Source organism: Toxorhynchites rutilus, chromosome 1 (assembly GCF_029784135.1).
Source record: "Toxorhynchites rutilus septentrionalis strain SRP chromosome 1, ASM2978413v1, whole genome shotgun sequence".
NCBI classification, from domain to species: Eukaryota; Metazoa; Arthropoda; class Insecta; order Diptera; family Culicidae; genus Toxorhynchites; species Toxorhynchites rutilus.
Genome location: NC_073744.1, coordinates 78,183,981 through 78,211,694, shown reverse-complemented (window position 1 = coordinate 78,211,694; position 27,714 = coordinate 78,183,981). Strand labels below are relative to the sequence as shown.

At 41.1% G+C, this 27,714-nt stretch overlaps 2 protein-coding genes across 2 annotated transcripts; both read left to right on the top strand.

The window, feature by feature from the left end:
- The first annotated feature begins 14,754 nt into the window (after positions 1-14,754).
- Positions 14,755-15,718, top strand: LOC129762033 (omega-amidase NIT2-like). The gene has a single exon (XM_055760001.1). It carries the CDS (start codon positions 15,114-15,116, stop codon positions 15,603-15,605), a length of 492 nt encoding a protein of 163 aa, XP_055615976.1. The 5' UTR covers positions 14,755-15,113; the 3' UTR covers positions 15,606-15,718.
- Positions 15,719-16,592: 874 nt separating this feature from the next.
- LOC129761751 (omega-amidase NIT2-like) lies at positions 16,593-17,573 on the top strand. The gene has a single exon (XM_055759501.1). The coding sequence runs from the start codon at positions 16,642-16,644 to the stop codon at positions 17,476-17,478; it is 837 nt and encodes a 278-aa protein (XP_055615476.1). The 5' UTR covers positions 16,593-16,641; the 3' UTR covers positions 17,479-17,573.
- The last annotated feature ends 10,141 nt before the right edge of the window (positions 17,574-27,714 follow it).

The following is a 27,714-nucleotide window of genomic DNA, read 5'->3' as shown; positions in this document are numbered from 1 at the left end:
CATCATATTTTATACTGCAGTCACTGGTGACTGACGCGGTCTGAACGGAAAGCTCGATGTCAGTCACAGGAAACAGGTCTCGTTTTTATGATATAAAGTTAACGTTAATAACTATTTTCACTGTGAACGAATTCTCATGATTTGCAGACCAATCGAATCGGAAATTCTCTAAGATTTGTTTGATATGCTATATATGACAATTCGCTAATTTCTAAACGATTTAAATTCATGAAAAATGGAAGAACTTCCTTTTTTCCCATACATTTGTTCTGCCGATTTGTGTGCTAGCCCAACTCGTATTTCGAATGCTTATAACTCGAAAATTTCTCAACAGACCGGAAAGATGTTTGCATCAATTGTTAGGAAATATTCCTACACGTCTATCACAATTAATAATATATTGTTTTTCATGAGATGAACAATTTTTTTTTTACATTTTATTATTTACACATACAATATACCTTACAAGGTTATACAATATTTCTATTCTGCTCTAAAATTTGTTTCTTGCACCATACTTCGCGCGGCAGTTATCCATTCTTTTGCGTTTCTAGTAAGACGACCGCTATTTTGGAAGGCCTTCAAACAATGTATCAATTGCGTTGGGAATCTGAACTTTTCAAGCACTTTCCACAGAAATGTGTGATTGACATTATCAAACGCCTTTTCAAGATCTACGCTGAGTAAAAATCTTTTGAACTGTTTTGACTCAATAGATCGTGTTACTAATCGCCTTATGTCCTTCAGATTATCAGTCCACGATCGGCCATCTACTGTAGCACTTTGTCCATAACCCAGTAATTTATCCAGTATGAAAGAAATTCGTTTCGCTAGAATTTTACAGAATAACTTGTAGTCTGTGTTCAGGAGACTTATTGGGCGATGGTCCTGAATTGTTGGTACCACTCCTTTCTTAGGAATCATGGTGATGATTCCAGCCGAAAAATCCTTGGGTGGCATTGTCTGCCCATTTAAATACGAATTGAACCGAGCTACAAGATCATGCTTAAGAAGATCGAAATGTTCTGTGTAAAATTCGTATGTCAATCCGTCAGGTCCAGGTGACTTCTTTTTAGAACACTGTTTAAGTGTTAGACTAATTTCTCGCTCGGTTATCGGTCGAACTAATCCAATCGCATCTTCTTCGTCGAGTGTATTGTTGATGTAGCTGATAGGATTTTCTAAGCTCTTTATCCCAGAGGACTCACTTTCTGCAAACAGGTCGCTGTAGTATTGGTGTACTTCCAGTAATGACGGACGATTGTTTGGCGGATAATTAGTTCCAGTTGACTGAATCACTGGCGTGAGATGGTTGTGTAAATGCTTCGATACCTGATAGACGTTCAATTTTTCACCCTCTAGCAATGATTTTTCTCCAATTCTAGACTCCAAACATTGCAGCCTTGCGTTTTCGTGTTCCATCAAAAGGTTTTTAACAATATTAATTTCATCGGTGACGTTTTCTCCATTAGATCTCCTGTTACACAATACATGGAATCGAGAATACAAAATATTCTTACTGTTCTGCACAGCCTGATAGCGGCGCCACGATTCAGCTTTGTAAAAGCTACGAACTTTAGCTTTGGACGCATAGTTCCACCATGAATTATGATCCATGTATTCCAATCTACCTCTTAGCAATTGTAATTGCTCTCTGAAGACTTGGCTAACCTCTGGTGATGATAACAGATTTGAATCAATTCTCCAGTATCCCCTTCCTCTTGTGTTGAGCTCGTGTCGTTTGACGGACAATTTCAAAATCACAGCATGATGATCTGAGCATGGAACCGCAATGATTTTCAAATATCGAACTCTGGCAACAAAAGCATCTGGCCCATAGAAGCGATCTAAACGGGATGCATAGTCACCTCGATAAAACGTAAACTTTTCCACATGCAGCTTTTTGGCAATATCTTGGAGTTGAAAAAGGTCGACTAAATTTCGGAGACCATTAGAAAAATTTCGGGCAGAGCTATTGCAGTCATTTGGATCCAGTATGCAGTTGAAATCTCCTACTAATACTGAATATTGACAATCAATCTTACTAATATGCACTGTCATTTGATTGAGAAATAGGTCATCTCTCTCCTTTTTCTTGTTGCTACCTGAGTGAGCATATATGTTGATGTAATTTATATCGTTTACTATCACTGATGTAATTCTACCAGAAGTATCGAGAATAGGAGAATTGTAATTTAAGTTTTTCTTCAACAGAATACCCGTGCCTTTCTTATCCTCACTTATGTTTATCAGAGCGTTATGTGAACTAAGAAACGAGAAGTTTTCGAATGTCACCTCTTGCAAAAATACTACATCAACATCGTAATTTTTTACAAAATCTTTGAAAACAGCCTTGTTAGAATCTGTATTGACACTATTTAAATTGAGCGTGGCAATATTAATAAAGTAATTCATTTCACAATTTAACAATACGAAGTTTACTTATCTTCCATCCGACGACTGCGCGACCGTGTACGCTGGGATTGATTTTCGAGCAATCGAATCTTTGAATTCCCCGAACTGTTGGATGCTCCTCGTTCATCCTTACGTGACGTACGTTCTCGTTTCTTCGCTGGAGTCCACTCGTGAGGGTCAGTCTGCTGCTCCTTTGCGTAATCAGTTGATTCCGTCTCCTTAGGACCGGTATGGGTTGCTAGCTCTTCATCTGGCGCTTGTTCGGTAGAACTACTGGTTCTCTGCAGGGATGTCGATTCAACAGCATCGGTTGTTGTCCTTGATGTAGCTGATGCCTCGTTTTGTAACGTAGCGTAGCTGGCATGGAAAATTCTACAACCATTTGCCCTTCGTTATTTGAGTTGACATCTTTTTCCTTGGTCGATTTATCCCGCAGACGTGGATGGCTTTGGAATGATCGGCATTCCTAATAATGCTCCAGCATAGGACGTGAATTCAGCATCATTTTGTCTCAAACGGAAAGAGACCGATTTTCTTTTCGGGCAACTCGCCTTGACGTGTTCCGGACTACCGCAGGCAAAACACTTGTTTTGCATACCTTCATAAAAGATGGGTGGGTAATGTCGGGGACATAACCGGAGTGACGTAGGATTATACAATGGGGACAGCTTTTGTTAAATATATATTTAAAATATATTGTTTTATTTTCTTCTCCTACGTGAATACCTACCTATCTACCTGAAAAATGGATTAGTTTACTGTTTACTCTTTATGAATATGTTGATGGTTCTGAAAAGAACCTTTCGTGTTGTGTTTTTGTTATCACTCGATATTCCCATCTTGTTCGGTTAAACCTTCCTGTTTAGCTATTGCGTTTGCCACTCGCCACAGCTTTCACAGATGGAAAATTTCTTCCCATCCAGCTTGTGACATGTTGTTCAGTAAATTACATTTAATGCGACGTGCCGGAGAAACACTTTGCCACTCACAGAAACTAATTGTTGCCTTGATGAGCACCGAACCGAAGCTGCTCTGTTCTTGATGCGGGTTTTCTGATTGTCGTGAGCAGCTTTGCAAGCCAACTCGAGCACTCCGACGGTCGAAACTCTATAATCGCTGTTAGGTATACTGGTGCTCCGGCACCAATCCGTTCGGCCTAGTTACCCTTGCGGAGCAATCAGTGAATGCGATCAACAGGGAACTGGAGACCTGCACGGTTCGAGTGAGACTTTGCCTTTCCCTTAACTTGTCCTCCTTTGTTACGTCCACGATGCCGATGCCGTACAACCACACTGGTTTACGGTTCGAAAGAAAATAAGATATTTTTTTGGGGTCCGCGTGTTTTATACTCTAGCGGTACACACTCACAGGATAGAGACAAATAGGCAGACTCAGCCAGAGGGGCGAGTCCAATGAGACGAACGATGAGCGTTAAAAGGGAGCGATGGCAAAAAAATACATTCATTACGATTTGTTCGCTCGTTGGATTCACATGCAGGCTAAAAAGGGTTCAGGATCACAAAATAATCTTCAATCTAAAGAGTTTATTGTTTTGTTATCACTCGATATCCCCATCTTGTTCGGCTAAACCTTTCTGTTTAGCGATTGCATTTGCCACTCGCCACAGCTTTCACAGTTGGAAAATTTCTTCCCATCCAGCTTATGACATATTTTACAGTAAATTACATTCAATGGCACGTCGCATTACCACCACTCAGTATCGGATTGGAGGTAATTTTAACCTGTAATTGAACATTTGCGATGACAGTGGTATAGTGTCGACTTTCAATGTAGGGTCATAATTTGGACCCCGAACTCTATGTTTACAAAAATGTCCAAATAAATATGTCGCATTACAGGTCCGTCCAATTAGCTAAATGTCGAGATAAGTGTAAATTACTGTACTTTCAATCTAGAAGCAATTTAAGAATTGGTGAAAATCAATAAGCTCAGAACAACTGCCAAATTCACATACTCATCATATCCTGGCAAACAAATTATGAAAAAATCAATTTGTGTTTTATTATTATTTTGGATATTGTTTTAGAAAGCATTGAACTGTATTTCCTAAACTCTTTTTTGGACAGTTAAATGGCCCTGAAAATCGCTTTCCTCCTTTACCATGTCCAGACATGGCTGCTTGGGTTGGTTTGTTGATGTGTTGTGATGCGTACCGATGTGGTGTACGGTTTGAATGAGAATGATCGTTACGGTGGTGGTGGTTTTGTATTATAGAGACTTTTTAGTTCATTCGTCTCTAGCCTTGAGAAAGGCCCTTTGAAAACTCTACTCTAACTCCTGCATTACACCTCCGCCCCCATTGCCTTGAGAAAGGCACTCGATCCCTCGCCGTCCAGCAACGATGTTGTCCAGTCGGTGTCCACACAAAGAATGATCGTTACGGAAGGAAGGAAGGTCTTGTATTATAGAGGCTTTAAATTTTTGCAGTTCATTCGTCTCTAGCCTTGAGAAAGGCCCTTTGAAAACTCTACTCTATTTACTACAGCGCTACCACCTCCACCCTCTTGCCTTGAGAAAGGCACTCGATCCCTCGCCGTCCAGCTCGTCCAGCAACGATGTTGTCCAGTCGGTGTCCACACAAAGAATGATCGTTACGGCAGCGGAGCGGGATTTCAAGCTGACTGGCTGGTTCGAGAATTACGCATGTGTGAGACTGCGACCAATGTTTCGTTCATTTTTTTCTTTTTCCTTTCCAATCGCGCTTCATTCTATTTCGCTGCTGCTCTGGTTGCCCGTTTTGGTCGGTACGATTTGAGGAGCACAAAATGGACCAATCAAAAATGGGCACATAGTGCATTTTGACAATGCTTGATATTTCACAATTATTCAATTATTTATCTCAAGAAAAATGAAATGTTATTCGTTATGATAGATGCGTAGATATATTTCCTATCAATTGATGCAAAAACCTTTGCGATCTATTGAGAAATGCTCGAGCTATAAGCGTTACAAATCTTGCATTTTTTTCTACTTGTTCAGTGCCTAGATTTCCATTTCACCCCCTATATCTTCCGGTTAGAAGTAGTCCTACGTCAAAATACACGAACTTGGAAGTGTTGCACGTGTAGCTGCGATGGAATATCAGTGGAAATCTCCATATGTACGCCACGCACTCCGTTGAGTATTGGATATTCTGTGTCTGCACCGAATCTCTCTAGAATCATGTGATGTATCTTCCCGTATTTCGATAGCACGGTGGCCACGTGCTTCTCGTCCACTTCGATTGGCACTCCAAATAGACGCACATATCGGAAGTTACCTCTGGCCGTTGCAAATGTTACTAGATCCGTCTGGTCATTATCATACGTGAATCTGACGCTCGGAGGACTTTTCAAGAGCGCCGCCTTCATCAAATCCCCGGACTGGAACTTGACATATACACTGTACTCCCTAGGCTCTCGGAACATGGCACATAGCGAATCAGAAGCCCATTCACGTTCTCGAACAAAAACAAAAATCTCCTTGTCCGTTGGCATTTTTGAGCTTGATCCGAACTGGATCTTCAAACAGTTAGCATGGACATTACGGGAATCCATCTCCTTTTTTGTATCAATACATGACACAGGGTCAATGAAACAATGGGCAACCGAACAAACAATGGACAGCTGACCAAACAATGGACAGCTGAACAATCAATGGACAGCCGAACGCCCATTCAGCAAACAACGGGTTTCAACTCTTATAACTCTTATATTGCAGCGAATGAAATGCTGGCGAAATTTTTACAACATTTCGCTTCGGCTACTGCGATTGAACTGGATTGAATAGCTGTAAAATGTCATCTTTGATGGAACCTAGGTTGAGTCCCAAAAGAAATTATGAAAAATTGTGCTAATGAAATTATTACATACAAACATATATTTACATACAATTTGCGACTTTTAAAGAAAAAGCGCCTTTTTATTCCCCAGTAATTGGAGAAAAAGTCCTATCTATGTAGGGTTCCACTTAAGTGAACGGCTAGCGACTGAATCGTTCATCAAAGTGAAATGCTTTCCCCATCTCTACTCCATGGTTTGGTTTCCTTATTTGTTCTCACATGTTTTTTCATGACGGACAAGGATTATTCTACATTTGCCTATGGTAAGCACTTATTAAAATCAAAGGAGAGAAGATGACTTGGAAGAAGACGACACCATATTATCCCCAAAGTAACGTTTCGAAATTTTTGGGATATCCTAACAAAAAGTACTAATGGTTTTATTTAGCCAGCCTCAATTTCCCAAATCCACTTGTCCATTCCACTTTCCTTTCCCTAAAAATAAACAGCACCCGTTGGAATCAGCTAACTACAGAATAATCACAAACATCACAAGGGACCACTCACGGTCATGAGATATCTAATCTACATCACCTGTCAATACAATTATTACGAGTCTCCACAGGAAATGTTTCAGACAAGGACAATATCACCGAGACATGCTGGTTATTTGAACATGAGCTTAATAATGCGCTGTAAGATGATGGTTTCTTCTTATATGCAGCTCAATTGAATAAACTAAAGAAAAAAGGCCGAACGATCAATATTTCTGTAGAAATAAAATTAATAAGGAATTTTATGTACATTTAAGAACATCGACACAAGAACAACGGTACAATATACAAGAAAAGAATGTCGAGTGTTTCGTGTAGATGTTGAAATATCTATTTATCTGATTTTTTCAACAGTTTACTATTGAAAACAGACAGGATTAATAATTAATGATTCCGGATTCTTTTTGCCACTACATCTCTTACAATCCGTTTGAAGTTCAGTTCAGTTCATATGACAAACGTTTTTTTTAGAGCTACGATTTGGAGTACTGAATAAATTAAATTTACGGATTTCTGAGCAGTTACAAAATCTCCTCGAAGTCCTTCATCAAGCCTGAGCCTCTAGGTTCAGACCCTCCTACTTTTTTCCATCACGTACCAGCTCACGCCAACACGTTTCACATCCCCTTATTCTCCAGACTTGGCTCACTCGCACTATTATTTGTTCCCCTATTTGAAGGAGGTGGTTGCAGGAACGAATAGCTATTTTTCAGACATGGACAAATCCTATTACAGTAATCGTTCGACAACTGCACCTTCATCTTCTTGAATGACGTTAACGTTCCCTGTGGAACTTTTGCCGTCTCAACGTATGCATTAACTAGCGTCATTTATTAATACTTAGTTGAGACTTCTTAAGCCAAATAACACGCCTTGAATGTATTCCGAGGGGCAAGCTCTAGATTACGCGTGATCACAGCGCAAGTCGAAGGAAATTTCTCTGACGAAGAATCCCCCGGCCAGAACGAAAAACGAACCCGAACACCCGGCATAATGATGTGAGACGCTAACCACTCGGCCACGGGTGCACCATAACTGGACCTGTTTTCACTGAACTGCTTTTTAACTGGACGAGCGTTAAAAAGCAGCAATGCGTAAACAGTTGACGTCAAATACAATTTCAAGATTTATTGATAGGGGCATTCGAATGTAATTTGAGATGTTGACAATCCATTGAAGTTCCACTAGATTCTATACGACGTGCTTCATGTCGGTCCAGTTAACAAGCGAGTGTTAACTCTCTTATATAATTTTCTTCGGTGTGTTGGCGACTTCGTTTTCTATAAGACGAAAAATTTAAGGCCGTCTAGCTTCACCGTAGATGATACCGGTGGAATTCGCATTAACGAGAGTGAAGTGATTCAAGAAGGAACTCCAGGAAAAAGTCCTAATCAGAATAAACAAGGTTATATAAAGATACATATGTGACGACTAAATAAAACAAGGCCGTCAATACGTTTGTAGTTCTTTAAAGTTTCGGGGTGCTGAAGTAAACAGGTTTAGAGGTTCACTAAGCACCGCATGTACCATCCAAAGCCATCCATAGAGAGATTTACCTCGCCACGTGTTGAAGGAGGAAGAGATGTCACTGTGAGAAGGAAAATATATCTTTTTTTTCCAATTGATTTATTCGTAAGGCTCAATCGCATAAGCTTTACGGAGCCGCCAATTCAAAATTTGTTTACAGAAAATTTCATCTTAATTCTATATTTAGTAGGATTCAACCGAATACTCGCGTTTTACTCGAGGCTAGAAGGGCTACAATTTTTGTGGGACTGGTCAGGTTTGGGATATGGAAATTGGGTAACGTTGGCTCAACTGAGAGTTGCCACATGCACAGTATCGTTGTGCATTAGGCCCAGGGATGGCATCTGGTGTTCGATTAGCTGTCGAGGGTGAGCGACGGTATGATGAGGGGACAAGACTAACAAACTAATAACGAAAAAGAAGAACATTAAATTCTCATACTAGGCAGTTTCACAAACACATAGATCGAGTGCATATAGCAGATGTCGAAAAATCCCAACACGTCTCTTATAGGAACATAGTTTTGTGTTTTCCTTGAGCCTCAAGGGTATTTAAAGGGTACTCTCGGGCTACGTAATTAATCGTGCATTGCCAAACTGCGTGATTGATGTCATCGTAACCGTTTCCACACCAGCAGACATTGCTTTGAACAAGATTTATTCTGTGGAGATGCACATTTTGCGAGTTGTGGTTGAACATAAGTCTACTCATCACACGAATGATGTCACGACCTACGTCCAAACCACTGAACCACGCTCTCGAAGAAATATTTGGTATAATTGAATATAACCACCGCCCAAGACTTCCAGTGTCCTAATCGGTTTGCCAACTCAAGAGGAAACTCTGACGTAAAATTTGGAAAAAAACATCTTATGAAATCTGTCTATCAAACAATTCGCCTTCCTGGGCATCCACCTTTGCGAGAGTGTCCGCCTGCTCAATAACAGGAATTGTGCAATGAGAAGGGACCCATACAAAGGTTATCTCATAAGCTCTTTCGATCAGTGCACTCATTTGCGGCCTCACTTTTGTGAGGAAATAAGATGGGTGCCTATTGGTTTTCACCGACTGGAGAGCCTCAAGTGGACTGAGACTGAGAATGAACCATTACGGTTTGCAGGCTTGTTGGAGATTTATGCCAGCTCAGCAACATAAACGGAACAAGGTTCCTGCAGTTTACGGAAGGCGCAATAATTTTCATTGAAAACACTAAAGCCAGTGGATCCATTGAGGCGAGGCCCATCAGTGAAGTATCTTTCTATGCAATTGGCTTTTCGGTACTTTCGATTAAAAATCTGGGGAATGAAAATTAGTCGAAGCTGATCTGGAATACCAAGAGTTGCTTGTTTCATCGACAAATCGTATTCAATTGAGTAACTGCTGATGGTGAAGTGTGCATTGTCTGGAGTAAACGATGGAAGACAAATATCTGATGAAATATAGTGATAGATAGATTTTTTTTAGGTTTTCAAGTGTGTTCGTGACACCGCATTTCACCAGTATTCTGTAGAGGTTTACTCCTGCCAGAACCTGGAGACTGTTATGCGTTGAGTGCATACAGCCGAGAGCTACACGCAGACGATGATATTGAATTCGTTCCAATTTTAGAAAGTAACTTTTAGCTGCTGGGCGAAAGCAGAAAGAGCTATACTCTAGAATAGACTGGATAGTTGTTTTATAAAGCATTGTGAGATCTCCAGGATGAACTCCCCACAACGTACCGCAAATCGAACGGAGCAAGCTGACCATCTTTTGACATTTTTGCTTCAAATACGTAATGTGGGTATTCTTAGTGCATTTTGAATCAAACCAGACTTGAAGGTCAATGATTGGGTAATGCTTCTGCCCAAGAGCTTAAGTTGCAATTGGGCTGGAAAACGCACCCGAGTAAACACCTAAGTTCCTTGCCCAAGGAGATAAGTTATCTAGAGAATTTTGCAATTGTTTTTGAAAGTTTTCGGCAAGTGAACCTGGCGGAAACCATACCATAATCTGCAATCTGTCTTAGCGTGCAGAATTTTGCCAAACAACTGTCAATATCTTTTACATAAAAATTATAAAGAAGGAGGCTGAGACACGAGCCTTGGGGTAAACCTGTATAACTATTTCTGGAAGTTGTCAGTTGTCCGAGGTTCATTTGCTTTTCTGACAACAAATTTTACAAGAAGTTATTTAAAACTCCAGGAAGTCCACATCTGTTCAGGTTGTCTGACAGAACTTCTATGGAAACCGAATCAAAAGTTTTCTTAATATCCGGGAATACTGAAACCTTGAGCGCAAAGGTCAGTTGATTATCTGTAGAAAGCAACCTAAGACAACCGTTTGTTCCTTTGCTCTTGCGAAACCAAAATTGTGTACTTGATAGCAAATTATTTGTCTCGATCCATTGCACATTGAAAATGCATCCAGGAGATGCATTTAAGTGGTAATTAGCATTTAGAGCTCGACAGTTATTCCCTAGACAAAAACTGTCTTCAACAAAGTTGTTACATATGATAGAGCTCTCATTTTCATGTTGCCAAAAATAGGGTGACCAACATTTACGGTGAAATAAAAATTCTAACTTTCTTATCTCTGTAGATAAGGGTAAACATAGTTCGACAATGTTGTAGTCCTTGTTATTTGAGACATCTTTGTATTTATGTTTCTTTTTTTCTATCTGTTGAAATACCTCCTGGACCATTGTGCATTAATCGAGTCCTCGAAGGATCATTTTCTCCAACACGTTTCTAATGCACGAGAGCATAGTAATCGGACGGTATGAGTTATGGTCAGACGCTGGTTTACTAGGCATTCGAAATGCTATTATTTTTACCTGTCTCCATTCGGGAGAATCAATCAATTTTTATCGAACACTTGGCTGGAGCGAGGTGTACTATTTTCTGAAGAAGAAAGGTTTATGGTAACTGTAGAGATGTCCGTTGTCGACAGTTGCAAAAAGTGTAATAAAACAATAAAGCTGACCCTAAAGTCGTCTGATATATTGATGCCCAAAACGGATCTATCTCGGAATCATTTCAAGAAAACAAAAAATATTACATACTTAAAATGAAGGTAATTTTTTGCACATTGGAGAAAAAAATTTCGAAAAAATTATGTCGATTTAATTTTGCAGAAATCTCGAACTTTCCTTCAACTTCCTACTATTCATCACATTTTGGACACTCTGTTGGAGAACCTGAGCGGCCATTTGGTTCCACCATCTATTCATCTCTATCGCATCCTGAGTTATCTTTCCACTCTTCTTTAATTTCTGTTGGAGAATTGCCCAATGTCTCTCAATTCGGCAGAATTGAGGGTAGTTGCGTGGATTGATGTCTTTTTCGAAGAAATCCACCCCGTATCACTGTAGTACTTCTCCGCTGTAGTGGCAGATTGTCAAGGCAGGCCAAAACTTTAGAGGTCCATTATGCTTAGAGATGGGCGAGCGCTCACGAGCCGCTCATTTGAGCCGGTACGTCAGAAAGAGTGTACGATCCACGGTTCTTTAAAAATGAGCCGCGGCTCTCAAATGAACGGCTCTTATATGTACGGCTCTTGAATGAACCACGGTTCAAAAAAGACCCACGGTTCTTTTATGAGCCGTGGCTCTTTTTGAACCGCGGTTCATTTAAGAGCCGTTCATTTGAGAACCACGGTTCATAAAAGAACTGCGGTTCATAAAAGAACCGTGTTTCTTTTGAGAGCTGGCTTATTGATAAAGAACCGTGAATCGTACGCTTGTTCTGACGAACCGTGGCTTGCGACAGTGCGGAAGGAATATATGTTTCCCATGCTGCTTTTCAAGCGGTTTCATTTATCTGTTTGTATGTTTGTAAATTTTGGCGGATTACATATTTTCTCGAAACCCTATCAATATGAGTATCTAATGAAAGGACTAGACTAGTAGGACACAGTTATTTATGTAAAATGGAAATCCAAGATGGCGGACGTTATAAAATGACAGACTACTAATTTCGTCAAAACCCCATCAATATGGGTATCAAATGAAAGGGTTTGCCTAGTAGATCACAGTTATTTATGAAAAATGTAAATTCAAAATGGCCGCCACCCCAAAACGGCGAAATATGATTTTTTCTTCCAAAACCCCCTCAATATGGGTATCTAATGAAATGATTTGACTAATATAATACAGTTAATCATGAAAATATTCCAATCGAAATATTTGAAAAACGTTTGGGATATAAAACGGGGGGAAAACTGTGTCGTTATCGAAAACTGCTATATTCTCCCGACTGATAATTCGACATGATCAACATTATATGGATCAAGTGAAATCAGTTCTAGTGATTATAAAAAAGATCTGTATAAATTGATTCCGGAGCTGGTAAAGCGATCTACAAATCTTGAGTCAGACGAATTAGTAGCCTAACAAATACTGTGAGATCCTCGCTTCAAGCAGCAAGGTTTTTGGGGATAACAGAAAGTACAACTATGCACACCAGTCGTTGATAAGGAAGCTAAAAATGACATTCATAGAACACACACCTACGAAACTACCACAAATCGTTGGTGATGAAGCGCTGTCATCTGTATGGGAGGAGTTTAATGCATTGGTTGGAAATCTTCGATCCTCACATGATCCAAAAGCTGTTGCAACATCTATTGTAGATAAACATTTAGCGGAACCACATTTGCTGAGACTAAGCGACCCTTCGTTTTGGTGGAATGAAAGGAAATTTATTTCTCCGCGGCTGTATCTTTTTTTTGAAAATATTATGTATTCCGGCGACTTCAGTACCATATGAGCGAGTTTTTCCGAAAGCAAGACATGTTTGCAGTGAAAGATGTAGTAGACTTCCATCATATAACATTGGAAAGATAATGTTTATAAATAAAAAAAATAAAGAATATCATTGTGATGGAAATATTTCAGAGAAAACCTTTAGTAAAGTAATATTTTTACTTTTCTCTGCACTGATTATTGTTTTAAACCTTATTTTTTACGTCTTCCATTCTTTACATATCCGAATAAACCAGTTCTTGAAAAGAGCCGTCGAGTCGCTCAAATGAGCCGGCTCTGTTCATTGAGCGCACGGCTCTGAGCCGCTCACTGAAATGAACCGTTTTGCCCCTCTCTACTCCTGCTTGTATATTTAGGAATCCATAGTCTTGTGTGTCACGAAAACTTGTTTTTTTTATTGTTCGTAGCTGCAAATACCTTGCTAGAACATAAGCTTTCTTGCGAATTTTTCGGCAAAAATGATTTTGAACTTGCTGGGGAAATCAACTTGACCAGTAGCTTTATAGAATTTTTCTTCTGGGAAGCTACCCATAATCCATCTCCGCGTACGTTTCATCGATCATGAGGATGCATGCTTCGTACTTCGTACTTCGTACTTTTGGACACTATGGATTCTGCTTCAGTGTCCTGTTTGAATGCTTACTGGCCCAAAAAGATCGAAATCTTTCTCGTAGATGCATCCTTCTGACGGCACTTTGACTGATACTGAATTTCTTGGTGATATCATAATCCGACAGCCCTGGTTTTGCCCTAATCGTTCTCATCATCTTCATATGTACCTTCCGATCATTAGTTCCACTAAGACGCTTGTTATGGAGCTGCTGATCGATAGTGTCCCTTAGGAGGCGATCTGACATAGTAATAACAGCCATACCTCTAACGCTTAGTACACCCGTGGCCGAGTGGTTAGCGTCCCATATTATCATGCCGGGTGTTCGGGTTCGATTCCCGTTCTGGCCGGGGGATTTTTCGTCAGAGAAATTTCCTTCGACTTGCACTGTGGTAACGCGTATTCTAGAGCTTGCCCCTCGGAATACATTCACGGCGTGTTAATTGGCTTAAGAAATCTCAGAAATCAACAAAGTATTAATACATGACGCTAGTAAATATATACGTTGAGACGGCAAAAGTTCCACAGGGAACGTTAACGCCATTCAAGAAGAAGAAGACCTCTAACGCTAAAGGTCACGAGTTCAATTCTCACTCCCGATACACTTCCAAAAACGGAAGTAAAACAGTGACGAACCCGCCAAATGTGTTGAAAGTAACTATAATACAGTCTCAGTCCATTGTGTCCCATCGCTGCGAATGCAATGGCTACGGAATCCAAAAAATGATCATTTCTTTTTGCAAAAGTAATTCAAACGAGTTGATCATCAATTTTACAATATTACACTCTTGCTGTGGTGAGCCGGACGTGATATAATAGCAATATGTTGAAAAAACCAAAACCATTTGTATCTCGGAATATAGTTGCTTCTTGAATATTCCTGCATTCGATATGTGTTGGAAATATATGAGAATGATAATGTTGCAAAACATAAACCACTCGTATCAGTAGCCCATAAATGCAATCGATAGTTGCACAATGTGTTACAATATATAACAATTGACCCCTGTCGATAGTCCCTTGATGTGATAAACGAGTCGAGTCACATTATTGGCGGTGATAAGCACACGTTTACCTATATAAGGTGCTGCACCTTCGTAAGTTCTTCATAGTTCTCGTCCTTTTCCAACCGCACACCGAACAAGATGACTCAAACACTGAAGATCGCTGCTCTCCAGCTGGGAAGCCACTCCAACAAGAGGGAAGCCATTACCAATGCAGTGAACCAGATCCGTACGGCTGCAAAGGACAGAGTTGGTGATCCTGCCGGAATGTTGGAATTCGCCGTACGACACCAATCAGTTTGCGCAGAATGCTGAGCAAATTCCCAATGGAGAAACCAGCAAGGCTTTGGCGAAGGCAGCCGCTGACAATAACATTTACCTGGTTGGTGGAACGTATCCCGAGGAAGACGGCGGCAAAGTGTACAACACCTGTCCTGTGTGGGGACCGAAGGGCGAGTTCCTGGGAAAGTATCGCAAGATGCATCTGTTCGAGGTGAACATTCCCGGAAAGGTCAACTTCAATGAAAATAATGCTTTTACTCACGGAAATCATTTCTTGAACTTCAACATCGGTGACTTGAGGGCTGGCGTGGGCATCTGCTACGATCAACGTTTCGCTGAATTCGCTGCCGCCCATCGTCAACTCGGCTGTGACTTGTTGATCTACCCGTCACAATTCGACACCTACACTGGTCCAATGCACTTCGAGGTCACTGGACAGGCAAGAGCGCTGGACAACAGTATGTTTGTCGTTATGTGCTCTAAGGCACGTGACAACTCGCAGCATTACGCCGCCTATGGATACTCCGCTGTTTGCGATCCTTGGGGTCGCGTAATGTGTCGCGCCAGAGAGGACCCGGAAATGTTGATCGCTGATTTGGACTTGAGAATGCTCAACGATGTCAAGAAGCAGGTGCCGGTTATTCACCAGAAGAGGAACGATATTTACGAGTTGAGGATCAAGCAGTGAGCAGTTGAGCTATGAGCGAAGAAACGCACAAACAAACAAAGGGACAATTGAAACAAATGGCACAACGAATTTTACATTTGGAAAAGATAATAAAATTTTATTGCAAACTGTTATGTGTATTGTTAATGCTTCTAACAGGAATAAGTCAGTCCGGTTTACAGTTAGAAATATTTTTCTTTTCCGTTAACAGTGTCAGGATGGTAGTAACGGAAAAATATTGACATTAAAAAATGATTAAGTATGAAATTGCTTTGACTACGGTCATACTGAATAAGCAGATGTCACATATTTTACGAACAAAATGTTCCTGATGTTGTTAAACTCAAATCAAATTGTTTTCGAGATTAATTTGCACTATTTTCGAAGAGTATTATCAAGTATGGAACACACAATACCGTGTTCTCGTACACATATAATCCTATGACATTGAGCTATTTAGAGTTAATGCTTTTCTCATATTAAATTGTGTCTCGATCATTCTTTACTCAGAACGAAGAAGTCTAGTGAAGTGAGGCGGCCTATGCAAGGCTGCCTAACACATAAGAACAATTTCAAAGTTGTGCAATTACCAATGCAAATTGCACGGTAAGCCTTTACGATAAAAAAAACGTTTTGAAGGGCACATTGTTATAATCAATTAGAAATGTTAATCAGCCGATGACTAATTGGTCATTGTTGTATTTCTGATAAGCTTAGCTTCATAAAACCAATTCCTATCCCGACTCAGAAAGTAAGACATTCTGTTTTGAATACTATTGATAGAATATTTAGCGTTGGTGGCAACCAACATGGATCAAGACTTGCTCAAATTACTATCTCACTCCTGGCCCGTAAAAGCCAATCAGAAGTACAATATTTACTTTCGGTGTGTTTAATTTCCATCAAATTGACCCCTACCGATAGCCACCAATCAGAGTTTGTGGGAGACGAGACGAGGCATATTGGCGATGATAAGCTCACGTGTTCTTATATAAGCTGCTGCACTTCTTTCGGACGTCCACAGTTCTCGTCCTCTTCAACCCACACGCTGACCACAATGGCCTCAACATTGAAAATCGCTGCTATCCAATTGGGAAGCTTCCCCAACAAGAAGGATGCGATTACCAATGCAGTTAACCAGATCCAAACGGCTGCTAAGGACAAAGGTGTCAAGTTGGTCATCCTGCCGGAATGTTGGAACTCACCGTATGACACCAAGCAGTTTGCGCATCATGCAGAGCAAATTCCCAATGGAGAAACCAGCAAAGCTCTGGCGAAGGCTGCTGCTGACAATGGTGTTTACTTGGTTGGTGGAACGTATCCCGAGGAGGATGGTGGCAAACTTTACAACACCTGTCCCGTGTGGGGACCAAAGGGCGAGTTCTTGGGAAAGTACCGCAAGGTGCATCTGTTCGAAATGAACATTCCCGGAAAAGTGAGCTTCAATGAAAATAGTGCCTTCACTCCCGGGAACCACTTCTTCACATTCAACATTGGAGACTTGAAGATTGGTGTGGGCATCTGTTACGATCAGCGCTTCGCCGAGTTCGCAGCTGCATACCGTCAGCTTGGCTGCGATATGCTGATCTATCCGTCCGCATTTGATACCTACACTGGTCCAATGCACTTTGAACTGATCGCCCAAGCGAGAGCTCTGGACAACAGTATGTTTGTGGTGTTGTGTTCCCCGGCACGTGACACTTCGCAGGAATACGTAGTGTACGGTTACTCGACGGTTTGTGACCCTTGGGGCCGCGTGATTTGCCATGCAGGGGAAACACCGCAGATGCTGTACGCCGATTTGGACCTAAGGATGCTGACGGACGTCCAGAAGCAGGTGCCTATTCTACACCAAAAGAGAAACGATGTTTACGAGCTGGTGGTCAAGAAGTAAGCGGTACGCGCGAGGAAACAAACAAACGAATAAGTAATTTAAAAATTATGAGGAATAAATTTAGACAGCTGATATTGGGTTTATTTATGTTCTCAGTTGATGCTATTTTTATTTAAATGTAGAGAATATTCATTCCCAGTCAATGATAGCAGGAAGCTTCTTATTCATATTTCAGTGCAGACTAGACGACGCAAAACCACTCTCAAAGCAGCGAAGCAATAAAATTTTGAAATTGCCACACATCATCCGTATTAATATGTACTGTTGATTGATCGCTGTCTAGAACGACAAATAAACATTGAACTTATTGAAAATTCAAATAGTTCTCCAGCATCTCTTAGAAAAATTACATCTCTGATGCACCCAAAACACATCATTCTCAAAAAATCCAAAAAGTATACTGTGCAAGACCTTTCGCAGAACGGCAACAAACAATCCTTTTTTTTTATTAATTCGTTTATTTTTACAGGCTCAGTTGCTTAAGTTTAAAGGAGCCGAATTCTTAAATATATTTTTAAAACTATATATATATATATATATATATATATATATATATATATATATAAACAATTTTCTTACATCTATGGTTAGTAAGGTGGAAAACCGATTACTCGCGGTGTGCTCGAGTTTAGAAGGGTGACATATTTTTAGGAGAAGGATGGGATATAAGGAAATTGTAACAATGTTGATGAGCACTCAATTCTTAAATCTATTCGTATATCTATAGTTTATTTACATTTCAACTTATTCTACTATTTATAGCAAGGGGACGAATTACCCGCAAAGGAAGGAAAGGAGGGTATAAGGATGTAGGGACAATCACACACGAAGATCTATAGCTTTAAGGAAAACATATATATGGGACATGTAATCAAGGTCTAACCGAGCCAACACATCTCTCACCGGCACATTGGGCTGTCTTCCTCGGGCCCGAAGGGAGTTTTCTAAATTCGATCTGGCGACCAGATACACCTCGCACGACCAAACAACGTGCTCGATGTCGTGATAACCTTGGCCACAAACGCAGAGATTGCTGCTGGCAAGATTGAAACGGAAGAGTAGTGCATCTAACGAACAGTGATTGGACATGAGTCGGGAGAAGGTGCGAATAAAGTCCCGACTCAAATCCAGACTTTTGAACCACGGTTTGAGGCTAACCTTTGGGATAATCGAGTGAAACCACCGGCCCAATTCATCTTCATTCCACTTGCGTTGCCAGTTAGCGATGGTATTTTTGCGAACTAAAGAATAAAATTCATTGAAGGCGATTTGACGCTGATATATATCGCCTTCAATTGCACCTACCTTTGCCAATGAGTCAGCCCTCTCATTACCCGGAATTGAGCAATGTGAAGGGACCCAGACAAAGGTAATGACATAACAGCGTCTGGATAAAGCACTCAAAATTTCTCGTATTCTCTCAAGGAAGTACGGCGAGTGCTTTTCCGGCCTCACTGAACGGATAGCTTCGACAGAGCTAAGACTATCCGTTACAATGTAATAGTGTTCAACAGGTCGTGAGGCGACGCTGTCCAGCGCCCAGTATATCGCTGCCAATTCAGCAATATATACCGAGCAAGGATTCTGAAGACTGTGTGAGGTGCTAAAAAATACGTTGAACACTCCAAATCCTGTGGACTCATTCATAGAGGACCCATCAGTAAAGTATATATTATCACAATTGATACGCCCATACTTTGCATTGAAGATTGTAGGAACGAACCCCAATCTAAGATAATCTGGATTTTCATGGATTTTCTCCTTCATGAACAGATCGAAATGTACAGAGGAATTGATGTAGTCAGGAAAACAAACACGGTTGGGAATATACGAAGAAGGAACAACCTGCATGGAGGTGAATTCATGATATGAACTCATGAATCTAGAATGAAAATTTAGCTCGATCAATTGCTCAAAATTTCCGATCACCAATGGGTTCATGACCTTACACCGGATGAAGAACCGAAGAGATAATAAATTGAAGCGATCTTTTAGTGGGAGCAGGCCTGCCAAAACCTCGAGACTCATGGTATGCGTTGAGGGCATACATCCCAACGCGATACGGAGACAAAGATACTGAATTCGCTCGAGTTTAATGAGGTGTGTTTTGGCAGCTGATTGAAAACAGAAACTGCCATACTCCATCACTGAGAGAATAGTTGTTCGATACAACATTATAAGATCTTCGGGATGGGCTCCCCACCAGGTGCCGGTAATTGTACGGAGAAAGTTTATTCTTTGTTGACATTTTTTACTCAGATACCTAATATGGGCCCCCCAAGTACATTTGGAGTCGAACCAGACCCCAAGATACTTGAATGACATAGCATGAGTGATCGGTTTACCCAAAAGTTGAAGCTTTGGTTTTGCTGGTCTATGCTTCCTAGAAAAAACCACCATCTCTGTTTTCTCCGTGGAGAATTCGATCCCAATGGCCCAGGTTGAAAAATTGTTCAAAGTATCTTGTAAGGGTCCTTGCAGGTCGGATTCGTTTGATCCTATGACAGACACCACTCCATCATCTGCAAGTTGTCTTAGGCTGCAATTTTGTGTAAGGCAATTGTCGATGTCGCTTACATAGAAGTTGTACAAAAGGGGGCTTAAACATGAGCCCTGGGGGAGGCCCATGTAAGAGACCCGACTTACTGCCGAATCTCCGTGAGAAAAGTTCAAATGTTTCTCACAAAGCAAGTTATATAACATATTATTCAATTGACGTTTCCGAAAAGCTTTAAATGCATTCGATTTTTCTACATAAAGCTTGGAACATATGCTATCCCACCATAGATTGGGAGGCCTTCGACGAATAGTGGAGCCTGGGATGGGTTTCGTTTGAGCGCGAACCGCGCTGTCATAGATCAAACGAGAAAGGAAGTTATACTCCTCCAATGGAGGTAAACCATCTCTGGAATTGATGGCTAGAGCAATCGCGTCCGCATATTTTTTCCAGTCAATGTGTCTTGTGAGGTCATATGCCATGTTTATAGATTCAGAAGAATTCGACCCAATGGGGATGGAAATTTTGATTGGCAAGTGATCACTACCGTTGGGGTCCTGGATTACATTCCACTTGCAATCTAACGATAGTGAATTCGAGCAAAGCGAGAGGTCAAGAGCACTTGGGTTAGCAGGAGGTTTAGGCACACGTGTTGTTTCCCCAGTGTTCAAAACGGTCATATTGAAGTTGTTACAAAGGTCATATATCAACAATGAACGATTGTCGTCGTACTGTTCCCCCCAGGCAGTTCCGTGAGAGTTGAATTCTCCCAAGATCAATCGTGGCTCAGGAAGGAGTGAGCACATGTCATCAAGTTGTTTGCGGCTAACCGCAGCTCTCGGAGGCCAATACAAGCTGACAATACAGAGGTCTTTGCTTCTGATGTTTGCATGACAAGCAACAGCTTCGATCCCTCCAATAGGTGGAAGGTCAATTCGAAAAAATGAGTGGCACTTATTGATCCCCAATAGTACCCCTCCGTATCTGTCATCGCGGTCCAAGCGTATAATATTAAAATCGTGGAAAGAGATATCATCTCGCGAAGAAAGCCAAGTTTCGGACAGAGCAAAAACATCACAATTGAAGTTATGAGTTAAAAATTTGAATGTATCCAATTTAGGGATAAGACTACGACAATTCCACTGTAAAACAGTGATATCTCCGACCTCTCTATCTAAATTAGACATCAAGAGAGATAATCATTGCAAGGAGGGGCCATGTTTGCATCAATTGCTGTAAAATTGTCTTGATTACTGGAAGCATTGAGAAGACAAGGGTTCTGATGGAGTCGGAAACATTAAAACACTTGAAGATTTGATCCAAAAGGTCAGACAACTTTATAAATCCCGATTGGGAAGTTGAGCTGGACGGAAAAACAGGGACAGTTGGGGTTTTTGATGTCCCCTCGAGTGCTGGGTCGTTCGAAGGTGAACTATTCCCACGGAAGCCAGGAGGAACCTGATTTTGCTTGTTCGCTGCACTCGATTTTGACGTAGGACTACGTCTAACCGGAAGATATAGGGGGTGAAATGGAAATCTAGGCACTGAACAAGTAGGAAAAAATGCAAGATTTGGAACGCTTATAACTCGAGCATTTCTCAATAGATCGCAAAGGTTTTTGCATCAATTGATAGGAAATATATCTACGCATCTATCATAACGAATAACATTTCATTTTTCTTGAGATAAATAATTGAATAATTGTGAAATATCAACCATTGTCCAAATACACTATGTGCCCATTTTTGATTGGTCCATTTTGTGCTCCTCAAATCGTACCGACCAAAACGGGCAACCAGAGCAGCAGCGAAATAGAATGAAGCACGATTGGAAAGGAAAAAGAAAAAAATGAGGGAAACATTGGTCGCAGTCTCACACATGCGTAATTCTCGAGCCAGCCAGTCAGCTTCAAAATCCCCTCTCCGCTGCCGTAACGATCATTCTCATCCGAACCGTACACCACATCGTTTCGCATCACCTCACATCAACAAACCAACACAAGCAGCCATGGTTGGATATGGCAAAGGAGGAAAAGTGAAGGGAAAGGCAAAATCCCGCTCGAACCTTGATCTGGAGTTCCCGCTCGTGTTGATCTGGAGTTCCCCGCAAGGGTAGCTAGGCCGAGCGCGTTAGTACCAGTGTACCAGTCCACCTAGCCGGCGTTATATAGCTTCGGCCGCCGAAGTGATCGAGTTAGCTGGCAAAGCTGTTCGCGACGATAAGAAAACCTGCATTCGGAACAGAACACATTCGGTTCGGTGAACATCAAGACAACAGGCAGTTGCAGCGAGGGGCGAGTGGCAAACGCAATCGCAAAACGGCATCAGGTAACAGAAGAAAAAAGTTTGTTCTTTATACAAACTGCTTTGGCGGCAAATCCAGAACAAGGCGGCATCGAGGGCGTTCGAAATGGTTTTTTTCAAAACCACGAGTACTAAGTTTTCTAAATTGGAACCATTCCATAAAACAAGGCGCTTTTCAGGGCCATTAAACCTTCCAAAAAAGAGTTTAGGAAATAAAGTTCAATGCTTTCTAAAACATTATCCAAAATAATAATAAAACACAAATTGATGTTTTCATAATTTGTTTGCCAGGATCTGATGAGTATGTGAATTTGGCAGTTGTTCTGAGCTTATTGATAGTTGGGGACTTTCCTGATTATTCAATTTTCACCAATTCTTAAATTGTTTCGAGATTGAAAGTACAGTAATCTACAATTAGTTCGACATTTAGCTAATTGGACGGACATGCGACTTATTTAGTTGGACATTTTTGTAAACATAGAGATCCAAATTATGATCCCACATTGAAAGTCGACACTGTACCACTGTCATCGCAAATGTTCAATTACAGGTTAAAATTACCTCCAATCCGGCACTGAGTAGTGGTAATGCGACGTGTCATTGAATGTAATTTACTGTAAAATATGTCACAAGCTGGATGGGAAGAAATTTTCCAACTGTGAAAGCTGTGGCGAGTGACAACAAATCGCTAAACAGGAAGGTTTAGCCGAACAAGATGGGGATATCGAGTGATAACAAAACAATAAACTCTTTAGACTTTTTGTGATCCTGAAAAGGACCCTTTTTAGTCTGTATGTGAATCCAACGAGCGAACAAATCGTAATGAATGTATTTTTTTGCCATCGCTCCCTTTTAACGCTCATTCGTTCGTCTCGTTGGACCCGCCCCTTTGGCTGAGTCTGCCGATTTGTCTCTATCCTGTGAGTGTGTACCGCTAGAGTATAAAACACGCGGACCCCAAAAAAATATCTTATTTTCCTTTAAACCGTAAACCCGTGTGGTTGTACGGCATCGGCATCGTGTACTCAACAAAGGAGGAAAAGAGAAGGGAAAGGCAAAATCCCGCTCGAACCGTGGTGGTCTGCAATTTCCCGTAGGTGTATCCGCCAATTGCACCGGAAAAGGTAGCTAGGTCGAGCGCGTTAGTACTTGTGTACCAGTCCATCTAGCCGGCGTTATATAGTTTCGGCCGCCGGAGTGATCGAGTTAGCTGGCAAAGCTGCTCGCGACGATAAGAAAACCTGCATTCGGAACATAACACATTCGGTTCGGTGGACATCAAGACAACAGGCAGTTGCAGCGAATGGCGAGTGGCAAACGCAATCGCAAAACGGCATCAGGTAGCAGAAGAAAAAAGTTTGTTTATACAAACTGCTTTGGTGGCAAATCCAGAACAAGGCGGCATCGAGGGCGTTCGAAATGGTTTTTTTCAAAACCACGAGTACTAAGTTTTCTAAATTGGAACCATTCCATAAAACAAGGCGCTTTTCAGAGCCATTAAACCTTCCAAAAAAGAGTTTAGGAAATAAAGTTCAATGCTTTCTAAAACATTATCCAAAATAATAATAAAACACAAATTGATGTTTTCATAATTTGTTTGCCAGGATTTGATGAGTATGTGAATTTGGCAGTTGTTCTGAGCTTATTGATAGTTGGGGACTTTCCTGATTATTCAATTTTCACCAATTCTTAAATTGTTTCCAGATTTAAAGTACAGTAATCTACAATTAGTTCGACATTTAGCTAATTGGACGGACATGTAATGCGACTTATTTAGTTGGACATTTTTGTAAACATAGAGATCCAAATTATGACCCCACATTGAAAGTCGACACTGTACCACTGTCATCGCAAATGTTCAATTACAGGTTAAAATTACCTCCAATCCGGCACTGAGTGGTGGTAATGCGACGTGCCATTGAATGTAATTTACTGTAAAATATGTCACAAGCTGGATGGGAAGAAATTTTCCAACTGTGAAAGCTGTGGCGAGTGACAACAAATCGCTAAACAGGAAGGTTTAGCCGAACGAGATGGGGATATCGAGTGATAACAAAACAATAAACTCTTTAGACTTTTTGTGATCCTGAAAAGGACCCTTTTTAGTCTGTATGTGAATCCAACGAGCGAACAAATCGTAATGAATGTATTTTTTTGCCATCGCTCCCTTTTAACGCTCATTCGTTCGTCTCGTTGGACCCGCCCCTTTGGCTGAGTCTGCCGATTTGTCTCTATCCTGTGAGTGTGTACCGCTAGAGTATAAAACACGCGGACCCCAAAAAAATATCTTATTTTCCTTTAAACCGTAAACCCGTGTGGTTGTACGGCATCGGCATCGTGTACTCAACAAAGGAGGAAAAGAGAAGGGAAAGGCAAAATCCCGCTCGAACCGTGGTGGTCTGCAATTTCCCGTAGGTGTATCCGCCAATTGCACCGGAAAAGGTAGCTAGGTCGAGCGCGTTAGTACTTGTGTACCAGTCCATCTAGCCGGCGTTATATAGTTTCGGCCGCCGGAGTGATCGAGTTAGCTGGCAAAGCTGCTCGCGACGATAAGAAAACCTGCATTCGGAACATAACACATTCGGTTCGGTGGACATCAAGACAACAGGCAGTTGCAGCGAATGGCGAGTGGCAAACGCAATCGCAAAACGGCATCAGGTAGCAGAAGAAAAAAGTTTGTTTATACAAACTGCTTTGGTGGCAAATCCAGAACAAGGCGGCATCGAGGGCGTTCGAAATGGTTTTTTTCAAAACCACGAGTACTAAGTTTTCTAAATTGGAACCATTCCATAAAACAAGGCGCTTTTCAGAGCCATTAAACCTTCCAAAAAAGAGTTTAGGAAATAAAGTTCAATGCTTTCTAAAACATTATCCAAAATAATAATAAAACACAAATTGATGTTTTCATAATTTGTTTGCCAGGATTTGATGAGTATGTGAATTTGGCAGTTGTTCTGAGCTTATTGATAGTTGGGGACTTTCCTGATTATTCAATTTTCACCAATTCTTAAATTGTTTCCAGATTTAAAGTACAGTAATCTACAATTAGTTCGACATTTAGCTAATTGGACGGACATGTAATGCGACTTATTTAGTTGGACATTTTTGTAAACATAGAGATCCAAATTATGACCCCACATTGAAAGTCGACACTGTACCACTGTCATCGCAAATGTTCAATTACAGGTTAAAATTACCTCCAATCCGGCACTGAGTGGTGGTAATGCGACGTGCCATTGAATGTAATTTACTGTAAAATATGTCACAAGCTGGATGGGAAGAAATTTTCCAACTGTGAAAGCTGTGGCGAGTGACAACAAATCGCTAAACAGGAAGGTTTAGCCGAACAAGATGGGGATATCGAGTGATAACAAAACAATAAACTCTTTAGACTTTTTGTGATCCTGAAAAGGACCCTTTTTAGTCTGTATGTGAATCCAACGAGCGAACAAATCGTAATGAATGTATTTTTTTGCCATCGCTCCCTTTTAACGCTCATTCGTTCGTCTCGTTGGACCCGCCCCTTTGGCTGAGTCTGCCGATTTGTCTCTATCCTGTGAGTGTGTACCGCTAGAGTATAAAACACGCGGACCCCAAAAAAATATCTTATTTTCCTTTAAACCGTAAACCCGTGTGGTTGTACGGCATCGGCATCGTGTACTCAACAAAGGAGGAAAAGAGAAGGGAAAGGCAAAATCCCGCTCGAACCGTGGTGGTCTGCAATTTCCCGTAGGTGTATCCGCCAATTGCACCGGAAAAGGTAGCTAGGTCGAGCGCGTTAGTACTTGTGTACCAGTCCATCTAGCCGGCGTTATATAGTTTCGGCCGCCGGAGTGATCGAGTTAGCTGGCAAAGCTGCTCGCGACGATAAGAAAACCTGCATTCGGAACATAACACATTCGGTTCGGTGGACATCAAGACAACAGGCAGTTGCAGCGAATGGCGAGTGGCAAACGCAATCGCAAAACGGCATCAGGTAGCAGAAGAAAAAAGTTTGTTTATACAAACTGCTTTGGTGGCAAATCCAGAACAAGGCGGCATCGAGGGCGTTCGAAATGGTTTTTTTCAAAACCACGAGTACTAAGTTTTCTAAATTGGAACCATTCCATAAAACAAGGCGCTTTTCAGAGCCATTAAACCTTCCAAAAAAGAGTTTAGGAAATAAAGTTCAATGCTTTCTAAAACATTATCCAAAATAATAATAAAACACAAATTGATGTTTTCATAATTTGTTTGCCAGGATTTGATGAGTATGTGAATTTGGCAGTTGTTCTGAGCTTATTGATAGTTGAGGACTTTCCTGATTATTCAATTTTCACCAATTCTTAAATTGTTTCCAGATTTAAAGTACAGTAATCTACAATTAGTTCGACATTTAGCTAATTGGACGGACATGTAATGCGACTTATTTAGTTGGACATTTTTGTAAACATAGAGATCCAAATTATGACCCCACATTGAAAGTCGACACTGTACCACTGTCATCGCAAATGTTCAATTACAGGTTAAAATTACCTCCAATCCGGCACTGAGTGGTGGTAATGCGACGTGCCATTGAATGTAATTTACTGTAAAATATGTCACAAGCTGGATGGGAAGAAATTTTCCAACTGTGAAAGCTGTGGCGAGTGACAACAAATCGCTAAACAGGAAGGTTTAGCCGAACAAGATGGGGATATCGAGTGATAACAAAACAATAAACTCTTTAGACTTTTTGTGATCCTGAAAAGGACCCTTTTTAGTCTGTATGTGAATCCAACGAGCGAACAAATCGTAATGAATGTATTTTTTTGCCATCGCTCCCTTTTAACGCTCATTCGTTCGTCTCGTTGGACCGCCCCTTTGGCTGAGTCTGCCGATTTGTCTCTATCCTGTGAGTGTGTACCGCTAGAGTATAAAACACGCGGACCCCAAAAAAATATCTTATTTTCCTTTAAACCGTAAACCCGTGTGGTTGTACGGCATCGGCATCGTGTACTCAACAAAGGAGGAAAAGAGAAGGGAAAGGCAAAATCCCGCTCGAACCGTGGTGGTCTGCAATTTCCCGTAGGTGTATCCGCCAATTGCACCGGAAAAGGTAGCTAGGTCGAGCGCGTTAGTACTTGTGTACCAGTCCATCTAGCCGGCGTTATATAGTTTCGGCCGCCGGAGTGATCGAGTTAGCTGGCAAAGCTGCTCGCGACGATAAGAAAACCTGCATTCGGAACATAACACATTCGGTTCGGTGGACATCAAGACAACAGGCAGTTGCAGCGAATGGCGAGTGGCAAACGCAATCGCAAAACGGCATCAGGTAGCAGAAGAAAAAAGTTTGTTTATACAAACTGCTTTGGTGGCAAATCCAGAACAAGGCGGCATCGAGGGCGTTCGAAATGGTTTTTTTTCAAAACCACGAGTACTAAGTTTTCTAAATTGGAACCATTCCATAAAACAAGG